Here is a 25,320-nt window from a genome sequence, read left to right as displayed (position 1 = left end):
TGTGGCTCCCAGACATCTTCATCGTGGAATCGTGGGTACCAGGACTAAGGAATACTGGAGTGGAGATCCTTTTGCAAGGAGTAGGCCAGGGCAGTGTAGAGCAAACCCATTTCAGTTGGGGCCACCAAAACTTATTTCAGAGAGGAGCACAATCACGGCTCACCAACTTCTCCCACAGAAATGAAAAAGTGGTGGGCAGGAAAGATAGCAGAGTGGCCACAATGAGCAACATTGGGAAGTCCCACCTTAAGAAAGACACTTAAGCTGGGGCACTTGGGTGGCTCAATCTGTTAAGCATTCCACTCTTGATTTCAGCTCAGGTAATGATCCCGGGGTCATGGGATCGAGCCCTACATTGGGCTCCATGCTGAGCATGGAACCTACTTTAAAAAAAGAGAGAAACTTAAGCTGATGTGAAACCCAGAGCACCTGCCTCTCTCCCCTTCTGCCACTTAGCATGGATGTGGATCAGACCCCAGAAGGCCTCTCTGCATATGTGACTAATGACGGTCACATTGTGTATAACAAACCAATGCAGGTGACCAGCATCTGTAGCCTGGACATCTTCTACTTCCCCTTTGACCAGCAGAACTGCACACTCACCTTTAGCTCTTTCCTCTACACAGGTGAGTTGCTGTGGGGGTTCTGGGATGGGGTAAAATGAGATCAAGCAATGGGACAACAAAACAGCACACACAGGCAAATTTATTCTTTCTAATGCCTAAAAAGGAGAGTGTGGGGGTGGTGGGGTGGGGGAGTTGAACTTAGGAGGAGATAAGACTTCTGAGAAAGCCCAAAATTGAAAAGAGGCAACTGAGGAGCAAGGGAGCTGTGTTATGGGGCAACCAGAAAGAGGTCGCTAAAGCAGTTTGCTAGTTCATCTCTCTGAGCCCTGCACAGAGCAGGTGCTAAACAGAGTGTTGAATGAATGTTTGTCTCCCCTGCAGTGGAAAACATGTTGCTGGGCATGGAAAAGGAGGTGTGGGAGATAGTGGACACATCACGTGACATCGTCCGCACACAAGGGGAATGGGAGCTCCTGGGCATCAACAGGGCCACCCCAAAGATGTCTGTGGGCTCCAGTCTTTTTGACCAGATCATGTTCTATGTAAGCCCCAAGACTGTGAGATGTGTCTGTCCCCCTTACCTCCCTCATCAGACCTTCCTAAGTCACAGAGCTTCTCACTTCTTGTCCTGTGACCAGAAAACCGCTGGGTGCCACAACCCTTAGTCCTTCCTCTCTCTCAAGTCCCCCAAATCAACCCCCCTTTCTAAGCCTGCTAGCACTGGCACAGGTTTTCTTTTGTGAAAGCTGCTTCTTCATCCAGCCCCAGAAAGAGCCCCTGTTGGGTTGAGAACATCAAGGAAGGAAGGGGCTGGAATCATCCCTATTTCCCCTCAGTCCTAGCTTCACCTGGTTCTCTGCTCTCTCCTCCCCACCAGGTGGCCATCAGGCGCAGGCCCAGCCTCTACGTCATAAACCTTCTGGTACCCAGCTGCTTTCTGATTTCCATTGATGCCCTCAGCTTCTACCTGCCAGCAGAAAGCGAGAATCGTGCCCCATTCAAGATAACACTTTTGCTGGGCTGCAACGTCTTCCTGCTCATGATGAATAAACTACTTCCTGCTAGTGGCACCCCACTCATCAGTATGCCCACCTCCTCACTGTTGGAAAGTAGGGGACAGAGAAAGGAGGCAGGGTAGACAGGTGCACTGGCTCGACCTGCTAAGGCAACTAAGGCAGAAAGGAAAAAGCAGTCATCTCAGAAAGGGCTTTCTGTGTGAGACACAGAAAAGGGGGGATTGGTGGTTCTTCTGGGCCTCAATCGCACATGTTCCTTACTCCTATCCCAGGTGTCTACTTTGCCCTGTGTCTGTCCCTGATGGTGGTCAGCCTGCTGGAGACCATCTTCATCACCTACCTGCTGCACATGGCCACCACCCAGCCCCCACCCATGCCTCCGTGGCTCCACTCTCTGCTCTTTCATTGCACCAGCCCAGGGAAGTGCTGCCCTGTTGCACTCTGGAATGAGAATACAGGTCCAGGCCTCATGTCCACTCACCTGCCTGGTAAGGAAAGTCTGCACTGCCCCTATTCTCTACACTGGGTGTAGAGTCCCCAGTCTCCCACTTCCCCAAACCTGTCTCCTTCCCACTTCATAGCTGAGTCTCTGTCTTCTCCACAGGACTGAAGGAGCCGGGACAGTTGGTAGGGAAGGAGCTGGGATCCAGAGAGGCAGAGCTGAATGGGGGCTCAGGATTGACAAGCACCCAGCTAGCTGGCCTGTGGGTGCAGTTCAGCCACATGATGGACACCTTCCTCTTCCGCCTCTATCTGATCTTCTTGGCCTCCTCCATTATCACGGTCATCGTTCTATGGAACACCTAGGAGCTGAATTCTAATGGTGCAAGAGCGACCCAGTGTTCAAGTTCTCTCAGCGTCAACTGACCATCCCAACTGACCATCCCAGACCCCATTCCTCTGCTCCAATTTGCATACACAGTCCCAAATATGCCAGAATCCCTGCTCCGGGGCTTAAATAGAACCTCTGCAGACTCTCAGAAATAGGACTATATTTCTAAAACATAATGAATTCAGAATATACATGTTTATGTTAGAAATATAATTTTCATTGGAAAAGGAATACTTTATAACTCATCGATTGGTATAGAGGAAAGGGGTTAAAACTCTTTTTAAATATAGGCTAACATAGTTACTTATTCTTTTAATAAATATTTATTGAGCACCTACCATGTGCTAGGCACTGTTTTGAGTGCTGAGGATACAGCAGTGAGCCAAACTGACAAAAATCTCTGCGCTCACAGAGCTTACATTGAGGGTAGGTGGAGACTGACAATAAAGGAGATAAATATGCGAAACATGGAGTATGTGCTAAGTGCCAAGGGGGAAAATCAAATTAGGGAAGGAAGAATGGGAAATGGGGGAGGAGATTGAAAGTTTAGGTGGGTGGCCAGGGGAGGCTTCATGATAACTTCCTGCCTGGCTGGCTCCTATGCTGTTATTCCACAAAAGAACCAGGTGGGGCACAGGTGGTGCTATAAACAAATGTCCCTTGACAAATGGAGACTTGAGGATGACTCAAACAGAGCTCTGTCCTCCAAGGGCTTATGGCCCAGCTGGAGAAATAAAATGTATATGTGAAATAATTTCAATTAAATATAGAATGTGTTTTGAAAGTTTTGGTGAGTGCTATTAAAAAGAAAGTGCTGTAGGGGAGCCTGGGTGGCTCAGCCAGTTAAGCATCTGACTCTTGGTATCAACTCAAAAGTCACGACCTTGCAGTTCATGAGATCAAGCCCCACATTGGGCTCTGAGCTGACAGTGCAGAGTCTGCTTGGGATTCTCTCTCTCTCCCTCTCTCTGCCCCTCCCCTGCTTGCACACATGCTCTCTTTCTCTCTCAAAATAAATAAATGAGATAAAGATTAAAAGAAAGAAATAAAGAAACTGCTGTACAGTTCAGAGGAGAAAAGATTCTTCTAGCCGGAGCAATGGTTCTTGATCCTGTCTGCGCATTGGAATCATCTGAAGAGACTTTTAAATAATCCTAGCCCCCAGGGCTTATCCCAGACCAATGAAATCAGAACCTTTGGTGTGGACCCTGGATTTGGTATACTTGGAAGCTGCCCGTGAGATTCTAATGTGCAGCCAGCATTGAAACCGCTGAGCTAGTGGAGGAGGCAGTGTTGACTTGGACTCTGAAGGATGACTAATATATGAACAGATGGAGGACTTGCTGGGTCTAATTACAATGCACCTCTGGAGTTACATTTGGGCAGAATCAAAGCAGGTTGGGCCTCAGGGGCCCAGGTGTTTGTGCAGCAGTAGTTGAACGGTGGGATCCAGGCAGAATCACGACACACTCATTCTCATGGTACTCAGAAGGCTCAAGTGTCCAGAACAAACTCATAAAATCGTCTACCAGAAATAGCCCCACATTAGAATGCAAAATAGTTCAGGCATTTCAGAAAACAATTCAGCAGCTCCTCCAAGTATTGAACATAGAATTACCCTATAACCCAGCAATTCCACTCCTAGATACATGCCCAAGAGAAATGAAAACATATGCCCACATAAAAACTTGTATACAATGTTCATAGCAACATTATTCAAAATGGTTAAAACAACCCAAATGTCTATTAACCAACGAATAGATAAGTAAATTTCGTATATCCACACAATAGAATACTATTGTTATTTGGTTATAAAAAGGAATGAAACACTCAGACATGCTACAACATGGATAAACCTTGAAAACATTATGCTAAGTAAGAGAAAAGTCAGTCACAAAAGACCACATATTATATAATCCCACTTAAGTGAAATGTCCAGAATAAGCTAATCTATAGAGACAGGAAGTAGATTAGTGGTTGCCTAGGACTTGGTGGAGAAAGGGGCAGGTGAACAAAGAATGACACTAATGGGTACAGTATTTCTTTGGGGGATGATAAAAATGTCCTAAGAGTAGACTGGTGATGACTGCCTAACTCCATAAATATACTAAAAAACCATTGAACTGTACACTTTAAATAGGTGAATTTGATGGTATGTAAATTATATCTCAATAAAATTGCTAAACAATAACAAAAAATAAATAACCCCACCACAAAATTATCTGTGCCCATCACTTCTCTCCTGCTTACTCTCTCATTCCCCTGCTCCCTGCTGTCATCTCCCTCTCTGACTCCTGACTCCATATATTCAGTTTTCATCAATGTCTGTCCCTGATCCTCCTCCACCATCATATGACTCACCAGGGGCCCACGGACTGCAGCTCCCCACTCACCTGTCAGCTCTGCATGCTTCCTTGAGTTGGAAATCACCCACAACTTCAAGTCAGACACAGTTTCCACCATCTCTAACGATATGAAACATTTACCAGTCAGATAAACTCAGAGATCCTTGATAGGAGATGGGAAATGAGACATTATACCTAAGATAAATAGTTCTCAGAACCTCAGACTATTACCCATGGAGGATTCTTGCAATGAAGAATATAGCAGCCCTGATTCACTCTCTGCAATTAAAGATGAAAACACAAGGCTGGGGTAGCTGATAACCCCTGTTGGTCACCTGGCAGGTGGAGCTCCTGTACATGGGGCATGCTATCAGGCTCAAAGGAGAGCTTCTACCTCTATGGACCATCTAGTCATCTGGTGCCCAGAAGAGTAACATGGAATGAATGGAGTAAAGCGTTCATTCATTCATTCATTCATTTATTCAATCTTTACCAAGTGCTTATTTATGTAATAGATACTTTAAGTTCTTGGGATAAACAAGTAAAACAGACAAGAGGAGGCTAATCTTCTAAAGTAACAAACTGATGATTTCATATACTGATAATTGCTCTGAAGAAAATAAAGAGTGTAACAGGACAGAGAGTGACATACAGATTAACAGGATGTTCCAGGAAGGCCTCTCTGAGAAAGTGACATCTGTGTTAGCTGAGAAATAGATGATCATATAATGATGAGATGTGTCCTGGGATTCATACTGATCTAGTCCTAAGGGGAGGTTGGGATGAAACATGATAGGCACGGCATTTATAGAAGTAAATCTGGGTAGCCAGGATCTTTGGGTGAGCAAGGTGAGAAATTGGAAAGAGTCCCATATTGATTATTTTGATGCTATTGTATAATGTTTAGGAATTGTAAGGGTAAACATTTACAATCCACCCAAAGGGTTTAGAACAGAATTTTTCAAATGGTTTTGATCACAGAAACTATTTCACTCACCCATGCATACTGCCTTCCTCAAAAAAAGGGGGGTGATAATATAGAATTAAAAAAGAACAAAATTAAAAGCTGCATTAAAGTTATTGCTAGAATTACTTACTATATATGTACTATGAGTTTACCCATTTAATTATAAAACAATGCCCTGTAAACTTTAAAATAGGTTTTACAACATTTGTCTTGATATTATATTACAAGTTATTTAACAAACTACTAGTCTCTGAAAGAAGATCACCAATGCAATGTCACTACAAAGGCAGATTTGTATATGTCCATAGATACCTGAAACACAAAGTGAAATGACTTAATGCAAATACATCACAACACCCTGAAAGGGGTAATGGAACAAACCAAGTGATGTTGAATAGACGAGGAAACAAAGCTAGCAGTTTATTAAAGAGCATGAATAGCAACTCGACCACCTCAGATCAATGCTGCTAATGTACTGATAACAAAAAGCCCTGCATCTTGAAAGAACTCCAACAGTCCGCATGTTTGCCTTCAGGAGGGAGCTTTGCCATCCTGCAGCGTGCAGGATCTCAGTAGAATGGCAAATCTGAATCTTGAAGATATCGAGCAATGTGAGATTTTTAGATTACAAATGCCTAATTTTTCTCAACCCTGAATTAGCAGATCCTTGGAGAAGGGCAAAGCTAAAAGGAAGACGCAAAGAAAAGAATTGGTGTCTGCCGGCCCTTCGGGAGGTCTATACTGCCCTCTAGTGGGGACCCTACCCAGACCTTGTCTGAGATCGTTGGTAACCTTAGGTATGCAAAAGAGCATAATATGCAGAGTGTACCTACATTATCCATATTTTCCCAACTAAAATTTGGACAAACGTGTAAGATGACTTAATGAATTGCCTTTATTAAAAAAGTTACATGAAAAGAAATATGAAATCTGCAAAAAAACAAAACAAAGCAAAAATAACGAAGAATGCATATCAACACGCACCTGTGGTTTTCATCATTGACCTACTGTTGAAGTTGACAAGTAGATGAACTATTATTCCACCTGCCTTTGTTGAGCAAGCACTCTGCTTGTTTGAATATTAATGAGTCTGAAGTAAAATAGAGACATGGTGGCTTGTACACTTTTCATGGAAGGGGGATGATAATATAGAATTATCTATAATTTCCCTTATGTTCATCTGTTTTGCATCTTAAATTCCACGTATGAGTAAAGATACATATTTGTCTTTGTCTAATTTTGCTTTGCATAATACACTCTAGTTCCATCCACGTTGTTGGCAAATGGCAAGATTTCATTCTTTTTGATTGCCAAGTAATACTCCATTGTGTATATATACCACATCTTCTTTATCCATTCATCCATCGATGGACATTTGGGCACTTTCCATACTTTGGCTATTGTTGATAGGGCTGCTATAAACATTGGGGTGCGTGTGCCCCTTCAAAACAACACACCTGCATCCTTTGGCTAAATACCTAGTAGTACAATCGCTGGGTCATTGGATAGTTCTATTTTAAGTTTTTTGAGGAACCTTCAGATTGTTTTCCAGAATGGCTGCACCAGTTTGCATTCCCACCAGCAGTGCAAAAGTGTTCCTCTTTCTCTGCATCCTCGCCAACATCAGTTGTTGCCTGAGTTGTTAATGTTAGCCATTCTGATGGGCATAAGGTGGTATCTCATTGTGGTTTTGATTTGTATTTCCCTGATGATGAGTGATGTTGAGCATTTTTTCATGTGTCTGTTAGCCATCTCTATGTCTTCTTTGGAAAAGTGTCTATTCATGTCTTTTAAGCACCCTACTCTTGATTTCAGTTCAGGTCATGATCTCACGGTTCGTAAGATCAAATCCTGTGTTGGTGTCCGCACTGACAGCGCAAAGCCTGCTTGGGATTCTCTCCCTCTCCCTTTCTCTCTGTCCCTCCCCTCCTCACACTCAGTCTCTGTCTCTCTCTTAAAATAAATTAAAAAAACATTTTTTAAAAGTCTTTAAAAAATGATAGCCATCACTTACTGAGTACTTTCTATATGCCAAGTCTATCACATCCATCATCTTGTTTTATCCTCACAACACTTCTATGAGGTAGGTGTTAACATTATTCCCAGTTTTCAGATAAGGACCCCAAGGTAGAAGGAAGTTAGGATCCTTCCCCAGGGTCACACAGCAAGTAAATGATAGAACCATTTTGACCCCAATTATGTATAACTCTTAATCCTATGTTTTAACACATGTAGGTCATTGCCAAGGAATGCAGAAATAATAATTCTTGAATATGAAAAACTAAGCATTAGACTCTGAATCCAGAATGATCTGTACCAAAGGATTTATCCCACCTCACTCTATTTGATAACTCTTAGCCTCTGGGTGTCAGTCTTCACTGTAGCCACCATTAGCCTTTGGGCTTTCCACAGCTGTTACGATTCCCTGGCCTCTTACTGGGACCCTTAGAAACTGGCTTGTTCACACACACACACACACACACACACACACACACACACACACAAATGATTGCATGCATAACTGGTGATATCTGAATAAGCTATATGGATTATACCATTTAAAGACAATTTTCAGGAAAAGGCAAAATCATGACTCTCGTATAAAAGGGAATACATATTGAAGAATGGATTCAACTCATATAATATGAGAGAAGCAGACAGGTGTTATAACTGGTTCAAAGGAAAAGTCAAGAAGCACAAATTTATACGGAGTAAAGATACTGAATTGCAAATAGAGGTAATTTTTCCACAGGAGGAGGAGGGAAGTCCACTGGAACTCTATAGGACAAGACAGAGTTTGCATATTGGTAATGTTGAATTTTACTTTACCTGAGCCCTGTGTTCCCAGAAAACACCAATGGCTAAGAAATTTTCCCAATTCTTTGCTTTCTGAAATCCCTTCACCCTTTTTTGTTTCAGAAAAGAACCACCTTTCCCCAAATGACTCACTCACTGTCCATTCTCTCATGACTCCTGTAGGTTTCACAGGTGCCTCCCTTATTTACCTGTGACAAGACCAAACACAGACTTTTCCCCTTTCACCTGAATTCACTGGCAAGGTAAGACACAGATCTTCTAACTCCCGGCTCTTTGTCATATGAATGATTAACTGAGATTACAGCTGTTTATCTCCAAAAACTAGCTAGACACAAAGGTAAACATTTCCTATTTAACTGACTGAGACTTCCCCTGATTGGGAAACAAGCCCAGCTGTAATTCATTCCACCTTTAACCTGCTTACTTTTCCCTATAAAAAGTCTAGGGCAAAACCACCCTGCTTACATACGCTGATCTATGGATATAGGTGATCTCCCTACTGCAACAGCCTAAGTAAAATCTGTCTTCTTAATTGTTTGGTTTTTGTCATTGACAATATTCACCAGTTACCTGCAATTTAAAGAGCTGACATATAGCACAGAGATAATGAAAGGATTGTTATATGAAAGCTGGGAACCATTACTATAGACAATGCATAATTTCTCATTGAATTACACATTTTTTTCTATAATTTCCACCCTTTTGATCAAAAATAATCTCAAAGGAAGATTATTTTTTATCACAAATAAGGCTGGTCTCTAACTTTACTAGTTATACAGGTGCAACAAGAGTGAAAATTTGCCACTTAGGCCTTCTTAAACTTGCTTTGCTGAAAGTTTTCCCCCAAAACCTCAAATTTGACTTTTAAAAGCCTCTCGATGGGTGCCCGGGTGGCTCAGCTGGTTAAGCATCTGACTCTTGATCTCAACTCAGGTCTTGATCTCAGCTTAGATCTTGATCTCAGGGTCATGAGTTCAAGCCTCACGGTGGGTTGTGTTGGGTGTGAAATAAGTAAATAAATAAATAAACCAAAACATAAATTAAAAGCCTCTTGAATCTAGGTACACCAAGAACTCAACACCAGATTTCAGCTACAGTACCCATTGGGTAAATTTGTCTCTTCTTAAATCTCCCCAAATATCCTAAGATTCCTGGGTCTGGCAAGAAAGTGATCTTACCCACCCAGAAGCTCAGAACCTTGTAAGCTAAGTATCAACCAATTTTCCTGGAAGGGTTTGTAAGCATTGGCTCCATAAAGTTAACCTAGCTCCTTAGATGTGTCTGGTCATATTTGATTAAAGGAGTGTTATTCCCAAATATAACACTCCAGGCGAGGCCTTGGTTGCATAAGCAGTGTTTCCAATTATGTCCTGGTAAAAAGGAGGACAGATTCTTACTGAATCTATGCCAATAACTATATTGTTATGAAAATGTGATAATTATATTGTCATGAAATTAAGATTATTTAATAAGAGTTTACAAATTCTAGAGGGCTCAGGGAAGGAGAAAAAGCTATCATTCACAAATGTTTCATTTTGGTGTACAAAAGCAGAGTCTAAAAAAAAGCAGAGTTATAATTATTATATTGCTATGAGTTATAGATAGCTTAAGAGTTTAGAGTTTAAGATAGTTTAAGATAAGTTTAGATAACTTAAATATCCACAAAATAGAACATTACAAAAATATCAACAATAGTTAAAACAAAAACAGTAATCATCCCTCAACAATTCATCAGTCCTATGTAACTAATTCTTGCTTCAGTGGATCTTGGGCTAGTGGTGTCATGAACTCATTGGCTTCTCTAGAGTTCTAGAAATCCTGACTGAGTCCACTAGTATGGTTTCAAAATTGTTTAAGCAATGCCATCAGAAACCTGTACTCCAAAGTATATGAAATAGTCCTTTTCCATAGAATTCTGAAACATTCCTTTGTTGAATATAAAGTACACTGGCCTGTAGTTGATTGAAAAACTTTCAGGGAAGCATCAAAGAAAAAAAAATATCTGTATATGACAGAAGATTTAAATGGTTTTAGTTAGCTTACTAGTTTATTATTGATAATTTTCAAAACTGAAAGAGCTTATAAGAATTCATTATAAGAATTATGCAAAATGATAAGGAAATTTGGTTTTTTCTACGGTATGCAAAACAATATAATAAAGTCAATTAAAAAAACCTTAGAAAAAACAATTATAAACATGATTAACTCTATTTTCAAAGAAGACAGTGAACATTCCATCTAATTTATAAAAATGGATGAACATGCTTTTAACAAAGAAAAATAGTGAGACCTACCATATAATAATCCTAACTTTATATATCATGCATAGACCAAGCTTATTGTAAGAATATACCAAGAACATATCAAGGATGTCAAGTAAAGAGATTCAGTAAGTCTTCAGTAAGTCCTAAACATCTGTATATTAATTAAACTATCAGTGATCAGTGATCCCCAGTTGAAGCCCAGGAGATGCTAGATTCAAATTTAAGAAGTAAAAATGTGATGTCAATATTAAAAAGAAATAGTAACTGAAATTATGACCAAAGGCTCCAGCCACATGACCAAGAGATCTGCTGCCCTCTCCTGGAGGCCAATACTCCATGACTCAGTTCTGGCTCAAAGGAAAACGGACACATGCAAAACTACTAGACTTACTTTTGCTTTTTTCTTCCTTTCTTCCTCTTAAAAAATGATTCTAAATTCACATAAAATTTCTAAAAATACTACAAAGAGTGCCCGTGTACCCTTCACCAGGATTCCTCAATCATGGATATTTCCAAACCATTGAGAAACAGTTGCAGAACTGATGACTCCTTAACCCTGAATATTTCAGTGCATATTTCCTAAAAACTAGGACACTCTCCCATACAACCACAGTATAACCATCATAATCAGAAAATTAACATCAATCCAAGATTATCATCTAATCTATAAGCCCTATTTGAATTTTGCCTCTTGTTCCAATAATGTCTTATAAGGTGCAGTATTCAGCCCAGAAATAAACACTGCATTTAGCTTCAGTCTCCTTCAGTCTCCCTCAATCTAGAACAGTTTCTCAGTCTCTTTGTCTTTCATGATCTTGACATTTGTGAAAAGTACTGCCAGTTATTTTCTAGATTGCTCCTCAATTGTATTTGTCTAACATTTACTTACAATTTATGCATTTTTTGCAGGAATACCCCAGAAGTGATGCTGGGTTCTTCTCAGTGCATCAAGGGAAATACACAATGTCAATTTGTCCCTTTAGTGATATTAACTGTTAACTAGTAGTTAAATGAATCAGTTGACTAGTAGTTAATTAAATTAGTAGTTAATTAGTAACTAAAGATAATTATCAAGTGTGGTGTGTTTACTAATAAGTAATTAATAAGAGTTTTTCAGAAAGATGTTTTTAGACTATGTAGTTATCCCATTCCTCACCATAGTGATTCTTGTACGAATTACTTACTCGAGGATCTTTACCAAACCGTTATTTTCTATTTCCATCATTTCTTCTACATTTATTCACTGGCACTCTAATGTAAAGTAGAGCTTTATCTTTTATTTTACTCATTTATATCAGTACATATTCATGGGGGTGCCTGGGTGGCTCAGTCTGTTGAGCATCCAACTCCGTTTTGGCTTAGGTCATGATCTCATGGTCATGGGATCTAGTCCTGCCACCAGCTCCGTGCTGGGTATGGAGCCTGCTTGGGATTCTCTCTCTCCTGCTCCCTCTGCCCCTCCTCCCCCAAAATAAAAATAAATAAAAACTTTAAAAATACATACTCATGGATCATGTTATTCAAAAAATTAAATCCACTATTATTGATATTTATTTTGATGCTCAATTGCTTGAACTTACTCTAGACCAACAAAGAAGAAAGCAGTAGTTGACAATATGGCAGTGACAGGAATGTAGGGGAAATGTCCACTTCATTTGTCAATGCCCTTCTGCCAAAGACCACCAGAAACATATGTGTAGTTAAACAAGTTGGCTTTACTGCTCATTGCAACAAGGGAGAACACAAACCATAGATAACCATGGGGTATTTCAGTACAAGAGTATTAGAAGAACTTGTTCTAGGATTTGGTCTTCCCTTTGGGTGATTTAGGGAGAGCATAAAGAAGGAAGGATTTGGGGGCGCCTGGGTGGCTCAGTCGGTTGAGCATCTGGCTTCGGCTCAGGTCATGATCTCGCGGTCCGTGGGTTCGAGCCCCGCATCGGGCTCTGTGCTGACAGCTCAGAGCCTGGAGCCTGCTTCGGATTCTGTGTCTCCCTCTCTCTCTGACCCTCCCCCGTTCATGCTCAGTCTCTCTCTGTCTCAAAAATAAATAAACATTTAAAAAAAATTTTTTTAAAAGAAGGATTTGTTCAAAATTGAATGCTGTCAGAAATCAGGGGTATGATTGCATAAAAAGTAAAAGTCATTCATTTCACAAGAGGGGAAATATTTGGTATTTTGTGGTTTTACATAGTTATTTTTGTATGTGAATAGACAAAATTATGAAGTAGCCTTGTTTTGTCTCATTCTGTCACGGTCTCAGGATAATCATGTCTGAGGTTGGTATTCTGTAAGATTGTTTACAAATGAACAAATGGCCTGTGAGTGTCAGATCACTTCTGGACATCAGAGGCTGCTTATTCCTTTCTCACAATGTGAAGAGTGGGGAGTGGGTGATTGTGCAGTGTCACACTCCAGCATTGTATTGGATTACCACAGTTCTTAATACAGTTTTCTACAGCCATATGCATCACTAACTTTATATCTTCTCTAAGTGGCAAAAATGAACATGTTTATATTGCCTCTTTATAGCATATAAAATAAGAAGAGAGGATGAAATGGATGAAGGGGGTCAAAAGGCAAAAACTTCCAGTTATAAAATAAATAAATCATGGGGATGTAATGTACAGCATGGTCACTACAGTTAGTAGTGAGTTCCTAAGAGAGTAGATCTTAAAAGTTCCCAAGAGAGTAGATCTTAAAAGTTCCCATCACAAGAAAAAAATTTGTAACTATATTTGGTAACGTGTTTTGTTTTATTTTATTATTTTTTTAAAGTTTATTTAAAACTCGCTCAGCTGACTGAGTCACCCAGGCACCCCTGTATGGTGACATGTTAACTAGACTTATGGTGGTGATGATTTTGCAATATATCAAATATCAAATCATTTTGTTGTGCACCTGTAACTAATATAATATGTCAGTTATATCTCAATAAAAGCAAAACAAACTAACAAACAGAAACAAATATATGGCTTACCTTAACAAATCAGGGGAGGAACTTATGAAGGAGTTTCAAGAGCCTAACCAGTAGCAGTACTGCCCAAACAGAGAACGTATAGCTTTGTGATGAAGATCACATTCTTTGGAGCCAGACTACCCAGGTTCACCTTGCACCTCTGGGCTTCCTACTGGCTATGTGACCGTGGGCAAGTTTCTTAGCAACCCCGAGCTTCTGTTTCCTGGAAGAGGAAACAGTTGGAAGACTAACTAAACAGTAGAAGACTAACAGTTGCAGTTTCATAAGGCTGTTTTGTGGATTAAATTAAATAATTCTCATAAATGTTATGGAACCATGCACTCAATAAATGTTAGATATTATTACAAAACAAAAATGAAGAAGCAAAAATATGTAAACTCAAAATTATGTTTAGTAATCAGTGCTTGAGTTTAGAAATGATGTAAACATCCAATAAATATCCACTATCTCAATTTAGTGTCAGTCCAAAGCTTTAGGTTACCTAACTACCTTACAAATCCTCTTCAAGCTGATATACTACAAAACACAGTTACTAGTGAAATACAATTTTCAATAAACAAAATAATAAAATAATTACTGTCAGAATAATGAATCAATTTGGTTAAACACAAATCTATACTTTTCATAACCTTAAAAATTAAGTAGAAGTAATGCAACCCATTTGATGAGTAAATCTGCATGCATTTAGGAAGAACTTATCTAAATAGAATAAAAACATAAACTTATACTATACTTAAGATTGATAAATCAAAGGAAACATTGCTATTTTTATTTTTTTTTAAGTTTATTTATTTTGAGAGAGAAAGAGATAGAGGGTGAGCAGGGGAGGGGCAGAGTAAGAGGAGAGAGAGAATCCCAAGCGGGTTCCGCACTGTTAGCACAGAGCCCGATGCAAAGCTTGAACCCACAAACCGTGAGATCATGACCCTAGCCGAAACCCAGAGACTGCTTAACCAACTGAGCCACCCAGGGACCCTACATTGCTCTTTTTATTAAGCCAAAGTTACTAAATCAGTCTCATTTGCCAAAAAACTACCTAAATCACGTGAACTTGAATTCCTAACAATTCTGTGTCAGAATTTCTGTAAGAATACTCCTTAAGTATAGCACATTGAAAGTATTACCAGTTCAACTCCCTGATTTTTTTAAGTAGGGAATATTCAGTTTATAATAAATGTTTATTTATTTCTACAAGCCAATCAGGATAGAGATCCTTAAAGAAACCTTATAATCAATTTAGTAACGCCATCTGGAGGTAGAAAATATTTCACTTTCACACAATGAGAAAACCTTCTGAACTACAGATGTAACAACAGATAAACAAGTGCAAATAGAACTTCGAGTTTAAATTTTAAAATTTCATCCATAGGTTAAGAGTAGACACAAAATTACAAAACTTCATGGTCCATATAAAAGACCTGTTCTATCCACAGCAGATATAAATTCTTCATTGATTTGAACTCAAAATAGGCAAACACAGGGGCGCCTGGGTGGCTCAGTCAGTTGGGCGGCCGACTTTGGTTCAGGTCATGATCTCGTGGTCCGTGAGTTCGAGCCCCGCGTCGGGCTCTGTGCTGACAGCTCAGAGCCTGGAGCCTGTTTCGGATTCTGTGTCTCCCTCTCTCTGACCCTCCCCCATTCATGCTCTGTCTCTCTCTCTATCTCAAAAATAAATAAAGGTTAAAAAAATTTTAAAAAAATAGGCAAACACACAAACAGAAAAGATTAACAAACCAGTCTCTGACATTTTTCACCCAACAGGGACAAGATATCTATAAAGCATTAATCCATTTACAGAAATCATCAAATGGTCAGACCATAAAACCAAATTTCCAATTGAGAATAATTTACCAGCTAAAACAAATTGAAAACAAAATTAAAATTTGGAAAAACAGAGAGTCACAAAAATACTATTGACTCTTTGGATTTACTTCTGGAAGCCAAGAAAAGATGTGCCCAGATTTATGCCACCCGTGAGACTGATGAATGTTACCTGGCTCTGTAAGGTGAATCCCCTGGGCATCTTGGTGGAACTTCCAAAACTGATAAAAGATAACTTTGGAAAAAAGGAAAATCATGAATTTCATACAGATATAAAAATGAACATGTGCTAAGATTTTTATTTTCCTTATATGAGGGAACCAAGCGGATGTTATAACTAGTTCAAAGGAAAAATCAAAAGAACACAAATTTATATGGAATAAAGGGGTGGTGAGATGAGTTGTAAGGAGAGACAAAATTAATTTTTCCACAAGGAGGAAGGAAGTTAGTTGCATTTTTACCAGACAGGACAAAATTCACCTATGTTTCAGCAATCTACAACTTTCAAGAGTGATAAAATTGCTGAAAGTCAAGAAACACAGCTAGAATCAGAGAGCCCTGAAGGGTGTGCTATATGTGATGCATAATTTTCCATTAAAACACAAAACTTTTTCGGCGTGCTTGGGTGGCTCAGTTGGTTAAATGGCCGACTTCACCTCAGGTCATGATCTCGTGGTTCAAGAGATTGAGCCCCATTTCGGGCTCTGCACTGACAGCTCAGAGCCTGAAGCCTGCTTCGGATTCTGTGTCTCCTTCTCTCTCTGCCCCTTCCCCACTCATGCTCTGTCTCTCAAAAATAAATAAATAAATAAATAAATAAATAAATAAATAAATAAATAAATAAATAAATAACATTTAAAAAATTTTAAAAAACACAAAACTTTTTCAACAGCTAATCTTTATTGCTTACTTTGTGCCAGGAATTGTGCTAAATGCATCACAAGCTTATCTCATTTAATCATCACACTAACTTGGAGAGGTAGGTACTATTTTTTTTAAATTTTTTGATGTTTATTTTTGAGAGAGCGTGTGAGAAGAAGAAAAGGAGGAGAGAGAGGGAGACACAGAATCCAAAGCAGGCTCCAGGCTCTGAGCTGTCAGCCCAGAGCCCAATGCGGGGCTTGAACTCATGAACTGTGAGGTCATGACCTGAGCCAAAGTCAGACGCTTAGCCGACTGAGCCACCCAGGTGCCCTGAGGTAGGTACTATTATTAAGAATATTTTGTACTTGCTCTGGCGGCATATATATTAAAACCGGAGGGGCACCTGGGTGTCTCAGTTGGTTGAACATCTGACTTTGGCTCAAGTCATAATCTCGCAGTTTGTGGGTTCGAACCCTGCTTCAGGCTCTGTGCTGACAGCCTGGAGCCTGCTTCAGATTCTGTGTCTCCCTCTCTCTCTGCCCCTCCCCCTGCTCACACGCGCTCTCTCTCTCTCTCTCTCTCTCTCTCAAAAATGAATAAATATTAAATTTTTTTTAAAAAACTGGAATTATACAGAGAAGATTAGCCTGGCCCCTGAGCAAGAATATTTTGCAGACTGGGGGGCACCTATGTGGCTCACTCACTTATGTGTCCGACTCCTGATTTCAGCTCAGGTCTTGATCTCAGGATCTTGAGTTCAAGCCCTACATTGGTCTCCGGGTTGGACATGAAGCCTACTTTAAAAAAAAAAAAAAAATTTTTTTTTTTTTGAAAGAGAATATTTTGCAGATTAGGAAACTGAGGCTAGAGGGTTTAAGGAAAGACCTTGTAGCTTTTAATTGCTTATATCTCTTTGGCTAAGAGCCACTTAAAAAAAAAACACTTTATTGAGGTATTTTATATACCATAAAATTCACCTATTTCAAGTGTACAATTCAGTGATTGTTAGTAAACTTCACCATAGTATAACCATTACTGTAAGTCAGCTTTAGAACATTTTCTTTTTTTTTTCTTTTTTTTTTTTTTTAATTTTTTTTTTCAACGTTTATTTATTTTTGGGACAGAGAGAGACAGAGCATGAACGGGGGAGGGGCAGAGAGAGAGGGAGACACAGAATCGGAAACAGGCTCCAGGCTCTGAGCCATCAGCCCAGAGCCCAACACGGGGCTCGAACTCACAGACCGTGAGATCGTGACCTGGCTGAAGTCAGACTCTTAACCGACTGCGCCACCCAGGCGCCCCAGCTTTAGAACATTTTCATCCAATAAAATGCCTCACATCCATTTACAGCTAAACCATGTTCCACACTCAGACCCAGAAAACCAATCACTTTATGCATGTATAGATTTGCCTTTCCTAAACATTTCACATAAATGGAACGATACAGTATATAGTCTATTGTGTTTGGCTTCTTGAACTGAACACGGTGTTTTTGAGATTCATTCATGACGTAGCATGTGTCCATAGTTTATCTCCTTTGACTGTGAATAGTAGTTCATCATATGGATATCACATTTATCTATCCATTTACTGTTGATGGAAATTTAGGCTGTTTCCAAATTTTGGCTATTATGAATAATCTTTCTATGAACATCCATGTGCAAGTCTTTCTGTGGATATGCTTTAATCTCTCTTGAGCAACTGCCTAGGAATGGAATTGCTAGGTAGTCTAATAATTTTATCTTTAGCTTTTTGGGGAAATTTTAAACTGTTTTTCAAAGTAATTTTACCATTTTACATTCTCACTGTGTGTAAGGTTCTCAGCTTCTCCATGTCCTCACACACATTGGTTATGTGCCTTATTTATTGTAACCATTCTAGAAGATATAAAATGGTATCTCATTGTGGTCTCAATTTGCATTTCTCTGATGACTATGGATGTTGAGCATCTTTTTTTATTTTTTTAAGCTTATTTATTTATTTTGAAAGAGAGAGAAAGTGTGAGTCAGGGAGGGGGAGAGAAAGAGAATCCCAAGCAGGCTCTGCACTGACAGTGTGGAGCCCGATGCGGGGCTCAACCTACAAACCTTGAGATCATTACCTGAGCAGAAGTTGGACGCTTAACTGACTGAGCCACCCAGGAGCCCCTTATGTACTTATTAGTCAGAAGTCCTTTTAAAAGAATGTGATTTTCTTAAGGGTACTGGCCATGCTTGCTCATGCTCCTGCTGGTTCTCTTGCCTTTTCCCTCACCCTCCACTGTGAGATACTTATAGCATCTCACTTAATGATAGAATCACACACACACACACACACACACACACACACACACACACACTATAGTAAACATATGAAAACTCACTCCTATATCACATATTATTTACATGAGAATGAAATCCTTGATCTAATTCTCTTGGGCAGATATGCTGTTGGAATTCAGAACTTCTTAGATCTTAGAATGAGAATACATTGCATATACCATATATTACATAATTCTTCCACAGGGGCTTGGGACAGCATTCATAATCAAACACATCTCTATTTCTGCAGAAAAAAAAAGTATGAATATTCACACTAAGAGGAATAAACATAGATCATAAACAGCTTCATATTAGTTCAGGTTATGTTGTGGTGCCAAATCAGTTCACCCCAAACTAACAAAAAAATATATTTATTTTATTTTCAGAACTTTCTGCCTTCTAGAATTATGGGTAAACACTTGGGGGCCTACTTATAACAACGTAAGAGTTCAATAGGCTACCAACAATGTTCATATTATTTGACACTTAACTAAATATTTATTAATTTTTATTTTTTCAATTTTCTTTTTATATTTTGGAGCCAATAACCTTTCCCCAAACCTCAACCATTTAATAGGCTGCTAGGAATCTCTTGGACTCTGTGCACTGTGCCCCTAGTGCTTTACAGATAAAATACTCCTGTACATTAATGCAAACAAGAGAAGAAGGAACTCAGAAACAAGAACACAAACAAAAGAGTAGCATGAACTTGTAAGAACAGTGAAGGAAAGCTAATGGCCAGAATAAGTGAGTGCTTGAGAATAATGCCAGAATGAGGATGGAGAACATCTACTCAGTACCTAGGAAATACCCAGCACTGAACTAACTTTTTTCAACGTTTATTTATTTTTGGGACAGAGAGAGACAGAGCATGAACGGGGAAGGGGCAGAGAGAGAGGGAGACACAGAATCGGAAACAGGCTCCAGGCTCTGAGCCATCAGCCCAGAGCCTGACGCGGGACTTGAACTCACGGACCGCGAGATTGTGACCTGGTTGAAGTCGGACGCTTAACCGACTGCGCCACCCAGGCGCCCCTGAACTAACTTTTTTCAAATGCCATCTCTTTAAATCACCATCCAAAACCTATAAAGTGGACATTATTATCCCCGCTTTGAAGATGAGATCAAATACTCAGGAATTAAACTTCTCCCAGAATGAAATAGTTGGCGTGTGATGGAGCCAGGATTTGAATCCATGTCTTCCAATTCTAAAGTCAATACTCTTCCCACCATAATGTCCTGATATATTCAGAATAGAATACATATAAAGAGAACGAGTCATCCTTGGGGAAGAGATTTTTATCTTTTCCATTAGGTAGGAAAATTAAGCCAATTGGAGATAAACATAAATGACCAAAAGAGTTGAATACCAACAAATGTAAGGAAGGAGAAGAGGCGCCTGGGTGACTCAGTTGAGCATCTGACTCTTGACTTCGGCTTGTGTCATGATCTCACAGTCTGTAGGATTGAGCCCCAAGTTGGGCTCTGTGCTGATGGTGTGGAGCCTGCTTGGGATTCTCTCTCTCCCTCTCTGCCCTTCCCCTCCTCACACACACACACACACACTCTCTCTCTCTCTCATTCTCTCAAAATAATTAAATAAAATTTTTTTAAAAATTTAAGACACAGAGCACCTGGGTGGCTCAGTCAGTTAAGCCTCTAATTTTGGCTCAGGTCATGATCTCATAGTTTGTGGGTTCAAGCCCCACATCAGGATCTGTGCTGACATCTCAGAGCCTGAAGCCTACTTCAGATTCTGTGTCTCCTTCTCTCTCTGCTCCTCCCCTGCTTGTGCTCTGTCTCTTTCTGTCTCTCAAAAATAAATAAGCATTTAAAAAATATTTTTAATAAAAAAAATTTAAGACACATTTAAAATTTAATTCTTACCTTTTTTTCCCCCAAATGAGATTTTTATCATTTGTCTTCTGACATCATTAGCAAGTAGACTGCAGACTGACATGTCTCTGAGCTGGCCATCCACTAATCCCTCTATCTCAGAGTACAAAATGTAGCCAAAGACTTGAGGCCAGGAAGGAATTGAAACACTAAGCCTGTGTCACATACTGGTATTGAGTCTGAATTTACACCATCCACACATATGATGTAAGATTTTTAAAAATTGAAACACACACACACACACACACACACACACACACACACACACACAGTGACTAGACTTGGTTAAAATCCAAAGGCTATGGCAGAGGCAAATGACAAATTTCTTTGTAGGGAAAATTTGCGACCCAAGCACATGAAGCTCCCACTGAAGTAACCTCCTACTAAAGATGAGTTTCCAATCAAAAGAGTTAACAAATCATATAAGGAAATAAACCTCATGAGACAAAGTCAGCAAAATTGTTAGCATACCAAGAACTAGATGTAATAAAACAATCTGAAAGGAAACATAAAATAAATATATTCTGTCAAAAGAAATTCAGAGAGCTCTAGTTGATATGCATATTATACTGAGCAAGGAACAAACTGAACAAACCACCAAAGTGGTTAAGAAACTCAACTCTCAGCAATTACAGCTCAGTTTATAAAGCATAAATGCAGAAGTGCATTTTCTATTGTGGATTGGTTACTAGAAACTTACATTCTCTTTTATTGCAAGTTTACTCTGTAGCTGATTAGCTATGAAGCTTCTTATTTTTTTTAAGTAAGCTCTATGCCCAATGTGGGGCTTGAACTCACCACCCCAAGATCAAGAGTTCCATGCTCCACCAACTGAGCCATCCGGCACCCCATGGCTAAGAGGCTTTAAGGTCATGCTGACATGAAGAAATCTTAACTTTTGTTTAAGGTCAGAGTAAGCATCTGGGGGAAGCAGGACAGTTTCAGGTTTTGGTTGCATGATTATGAGTTTTTGGTCTAGGAGTATATTCAAACTGTGGTCTCCATTTTGGTTTTTCTTTAGCAGTTCCAAATAATAAAAGATTAAAGAAATATCAGAAGCCACAATGAAGAACAGTATAAGAAAGAAAAGAAAGAAAGAAAGAAAGAAAGAAAGAAAGAAAGAAAGAAAGAAAGAAAGAAAGAAAGAAAGAAAGAAAGAAAGAGAAAGAGGAAGGAAGGAAGGAAGGAAGGAAGGAAGGAAGGAAGGAAGGAAGGAAGGAAGGAAGGAAGGAAGAGGGGTGCCTGGGTAGCTCAGTTGGTTAAGCATCCGACTTTGGCTCAGGTCATGATCTTGCAGTTCCTGGGTTCAAGTCCCACATTGGGATCTGTGCTGACAGCTCAGAGCCTGGAGCCTGCCTCAGATTCTGTGTCTCCCTCTCTGCCCCTCCCCTGCTCATGCTCTGTCTCTGTCTCTCAAAAATAAATAAAAATGTTTAAAAAAATTTTTTTAGAAAGGGAGGAAGGGAGGGAGGGAAGAAGGAAAGGGGAGAGAGAAAGGAAGGAAGGAAGAAGGAGGCAGAGAAAGAGAGAAAAGAACCAAATAGATTGGTTTCTTAAAAGAACCAGAAACAACTTACAGAAACAAAATATATGTCACTGAAATTGAAAACTCAGTGGAAAATTAGAGAATAGTTTAAATACAATAGAGAAGGATGCCTGGGCGTCTCTCGGCTAAGTGTCCGACTTCAGCTCAGGTCATGATCTCTGGTTCGTGAGTACAAGCCCACGTCCGGCTCTGTGCCGACAGCTCGGAGCCTGGGGCCTGCTTCGGATTCTGTGTCACCCCCTCTCTCTGCCCCTCCCCTGCTCATGCTCTCTTTCTCTCTCTCAAAAATAAATAAACATTTAAAAAAATAAAATTAAAAAACAAATACAATAGAGAGGGAAATCTGTTACCTGGAAAGTAGTGTGAAAGAAATTACTAGGGACACAGATAAAGAGGTGCAAAATATGAAAGAGGGATATGTTAGGCAGAAAAATCATCCTCCAAGGATGTCCACATCCTAATCGCTGGCACCTGTGGATATGTTCTACAGAAAAGGGGGAATTAAGGTCACAGATGGAATTAAATTGGCTAATTGGCTAACCCTGAGATAGGGAGAGTGTCCTGGATTATCCAGGTGGGCCCACTGTAATCACAGGGGTTCTTTTTTTTTTTTTTTTATAATTATTTATTTTTATTTATTTATTTTTTTATATATGAAATTTATTGACAAATTGGTTTCCATACAACACGCAGTGCTCATCCCAAAAGGTGCCCTCCTCAATACCCATCACCCACCCTCTCCTCCCTCCCACCCCCCATCAACCCTCAGTTTGTTCTCAGTTTTTAACAGTCTCTTATGCTTTGGCTCTCTCCCACTCTAACCTCTTTTTTTTTTTTCCTTCCCCTCCCCCATGGGTTCCTGTTAAGTTTCTCAGGATCCACATAAGAGTGAAACCATATGGTATCTGTCTTTCTCTGTATGGCTTATTTCACTTAGCATCACACTGTCCAGTTCCATCCACATTGCTACAAAAGGCCATATTTCATTTTTTCTCATTGCCACGTAATATTCCATTGTGTATATAAACCACAATTTCTTTATCCATTCATCAGTTGATGGACATTTAGGCTCTTTCCATAATTTGGCTATTGTTGAGAGTGCTGCTATGAACATTGGGGTACAAGTGGCCCTATGCATCAGTACTCCTGTATCCCTTGGATAAATCCCTAGCAGTGCTATTGCTGGGTCATAGGGTAGGTCTATTTTTAATTTTCTGAGGAACCTCCACACTGTTTTCCAGAGTGGCTGCACCAATTTGCATTCCCACCAACAGTGCAAGAGGGTTCCCGTTTCTCCACATCCTCTCCAGCATCTATAGTCTCCTGATTTGTTCATTTTGGCCACTCTGACTGGCGTGAGGTGATACCTGAGTGTGGTTTTGATTTGTATTTCCCTGATAAGGAGCGACGCTGAACATCTTTTCATGTGCCTGTTGGCCATCCGGATGTCTTCTTTAGAGAAGTGTCTATTCATGTTTTCTGCCCATTTCTTCACTGGGTTATTTGTTTTTCGGGTGGGGAGTTTGGTGAGCTCTTTATAGATTTTGGATACTAGCCCTTTGTCCGATATGTCATTTGCGAATATCTTTTCCCATTCCGTTGGTTGCCTTTTAGTTTTGTTGGTTGTTTCCTTTGCTGTGCAGAAGCTTTTTATCTTCATAAGGTCCCAGTAATTCACTTTTGCTTTTAATTCCCTTGCCTTTGGGGATGTGTCGAGTAAGAGATTGCTACGGCTGAGGTCAGAGAGGTCTTTTCCTGCTTTCTCCTCTAAGGTTTTGATGGTTTCCTGTCTCACATTTAGGTCCTTTATCCATTTTGAGTTTATTTTTGTGAATGGTGTGAGAAAGTGGTCTAGTTTCAACCTTCTGCATGTTGCTGTCCAGTTCTCCCAGCACCATTTGTTAAAGAGGCTGTCTTTTTTCCATTGGATGTTCTTTCCTGCTTTGTCAAAGATGAGTTGGCCATACGTTTGTGGGTCTAGTTCTGTGGTTTCTATTCTATTCCATTGGTCTATGTGTCTGTTTTTGTGCCATTTATTTATTTTTTTAACGTTTATTTATTTTTGAGACAGAGAGAGACAGAGCATGAACGGGTAGGGGCAGAGAGAGAGGGAGACACAGAATCAGAAGCAGGCTCCAGGCTCTGAGCCATCAGCCCAGAGCCCGACGCGGGGCTCGAACTCACGGACCGGGAGGTCGTGACCTGAGCTCGGACGCTTAACCGACTGAGCCACCCGGGCGCCACTCACAGGGGTTCTTAAAAGTGGAAGAGGAGAGAAGAGCATGAGAAGCAGAGATGGTAGTGTGAGAAAGACTTGCCAATGTTGCTGGCTTCAAAGATGGAAAAATGGGACCATGAACCACGAAATGCAGGCAGCCTCTAAAACTGGAAAAGATAATGAATTTGCTCATAGAGACTCCAGAAGGGATGCAGCCCTAGCAAAACATTGATTTTAGCCCAGTGAGACTCATTTCAGACTTCTGGCCTACAGAACTGTAAAATAATAAGTTTGTGCTTCTTAAATTTTTAAAAAATGTCTTATTTTTGAGAGAGAGACAGAATGTGAGCAATGGACGGGCAGACACAGAGGGGGAGACACAGAATCTAAAGCAGGTCCCAGGCTCTGAACTGTCAGCACAGAGCCTGACACGGGGCTTGAACCCACAAACCATGAGATCATGACCTGAGCCAAAGTCAGACGCTCAACCAACTGAGCCACTCAGGTGCCCCTGTAAATCTGTGATTTTTTAAAGCCAACTAAGTTTATGATTTGTTACAACAGCAGTAGGAAACTAATATGAGAGGTTAAAAAAGGAAACAATCCAACATAAGTCTAATAAGAGAAAAGGTAGAATATAATCTTTTTAAATGGCTGAGAATTTTCCAGAATTGAAGAGATGACTCTTCAGACTGAGAGATCACACAAAGGTCTTAATGTAATACATATCAACTAATCCACAACCATACACATTGTAGTGAAATATATGAGAAAGTCTTAAGAGCAAATGGAACCTCCAGCATGGGCAAGAACAAGACAACCAGAACTCTCTTTTCAGGAAGGTAACAAATGTCAGTGGTCAACTAATGCCATCAGTATTCAAAATCA

The 25,320-nt window shown here is 40.0% G+C and overlaps 1 protein-coding gene, 1 long non-coding RNA gene and 1 pseudogene across 4 annotated transcripts in view; 2 read left to right on the top strand and 1 right to left on the bottom strand.

Annotated features, from left to right (window-relative positions):
* Positions 1-457: 457 nt before the first annotated feature.
* LOC101089793 (5-hydroxytryptamine receptor 3C-like) lies at positions 458-3,283 on the top strand. The gene is made up of 5 exons (XM_045037323.1): positions 458-626; positions 948-1,123; positions 1,444-1,648; positions 1,855-2,070; positions 2,187-3,283. The coding sequence occupies exons 1-5, from the start codon at positions 458-460 to the stop codon at positions 2,387-2,389; spliced, it is 969 nt and encodes a 322-aa protein (XP_044893258.1). The 3' UTR covers positions 2,390-3,283.
* An 81-nt stretch (positions 3,284-3,364) lies between these two features.
* Positions 3,365-25,320, bottom strand: part of LOC109503542 — a 50,264-nt gene continuing 28,308 nt past the window's right edge. The window contains exons 4-6 of one of the 3 annotated variants that reach the window (XR_006585211.1): positions 15,781-15,843; positions 13,788-13,989; positions 3,365-4,879 (exon numbers count right to left, since the gene is read on the bottom strand). This is a non-coding gene — a long non-coding RNA (uncharacterized LOC109503542). Of the gene's footprint in view, positions 4,880-7,447; positions 10,546-13,666; positions 13,990-15,780; positions 15,844-25,320 lie in introns of those variants that run through there. The other 2 variants (XR_006585210.1, XR_002162603.3) reach the window with 2 other exon arrangements.
* On the top strand, positions 17,070-17,138 carry LOC111556430 (annotated as a pseudogene).

The sequence above is a fragment of the Felis catus genome, chromosome C2 (genome assembly GCF_018350175.1).
Source record: "Felis catus isolate Fca126 chromosome C2, F.catus_Fca126_mat1.0, whole genome shotgun sequence".
Lineage (NCBI taxonomy): Eukaryota > Metazoa > Chordata > Mammalia > Carnivora > Felidae > Felis > Felis catus.
Note: the sequence above shows the minus strand (reverse complement) of the source record. Positions and strands in the feature narration are given on the sequence as shown.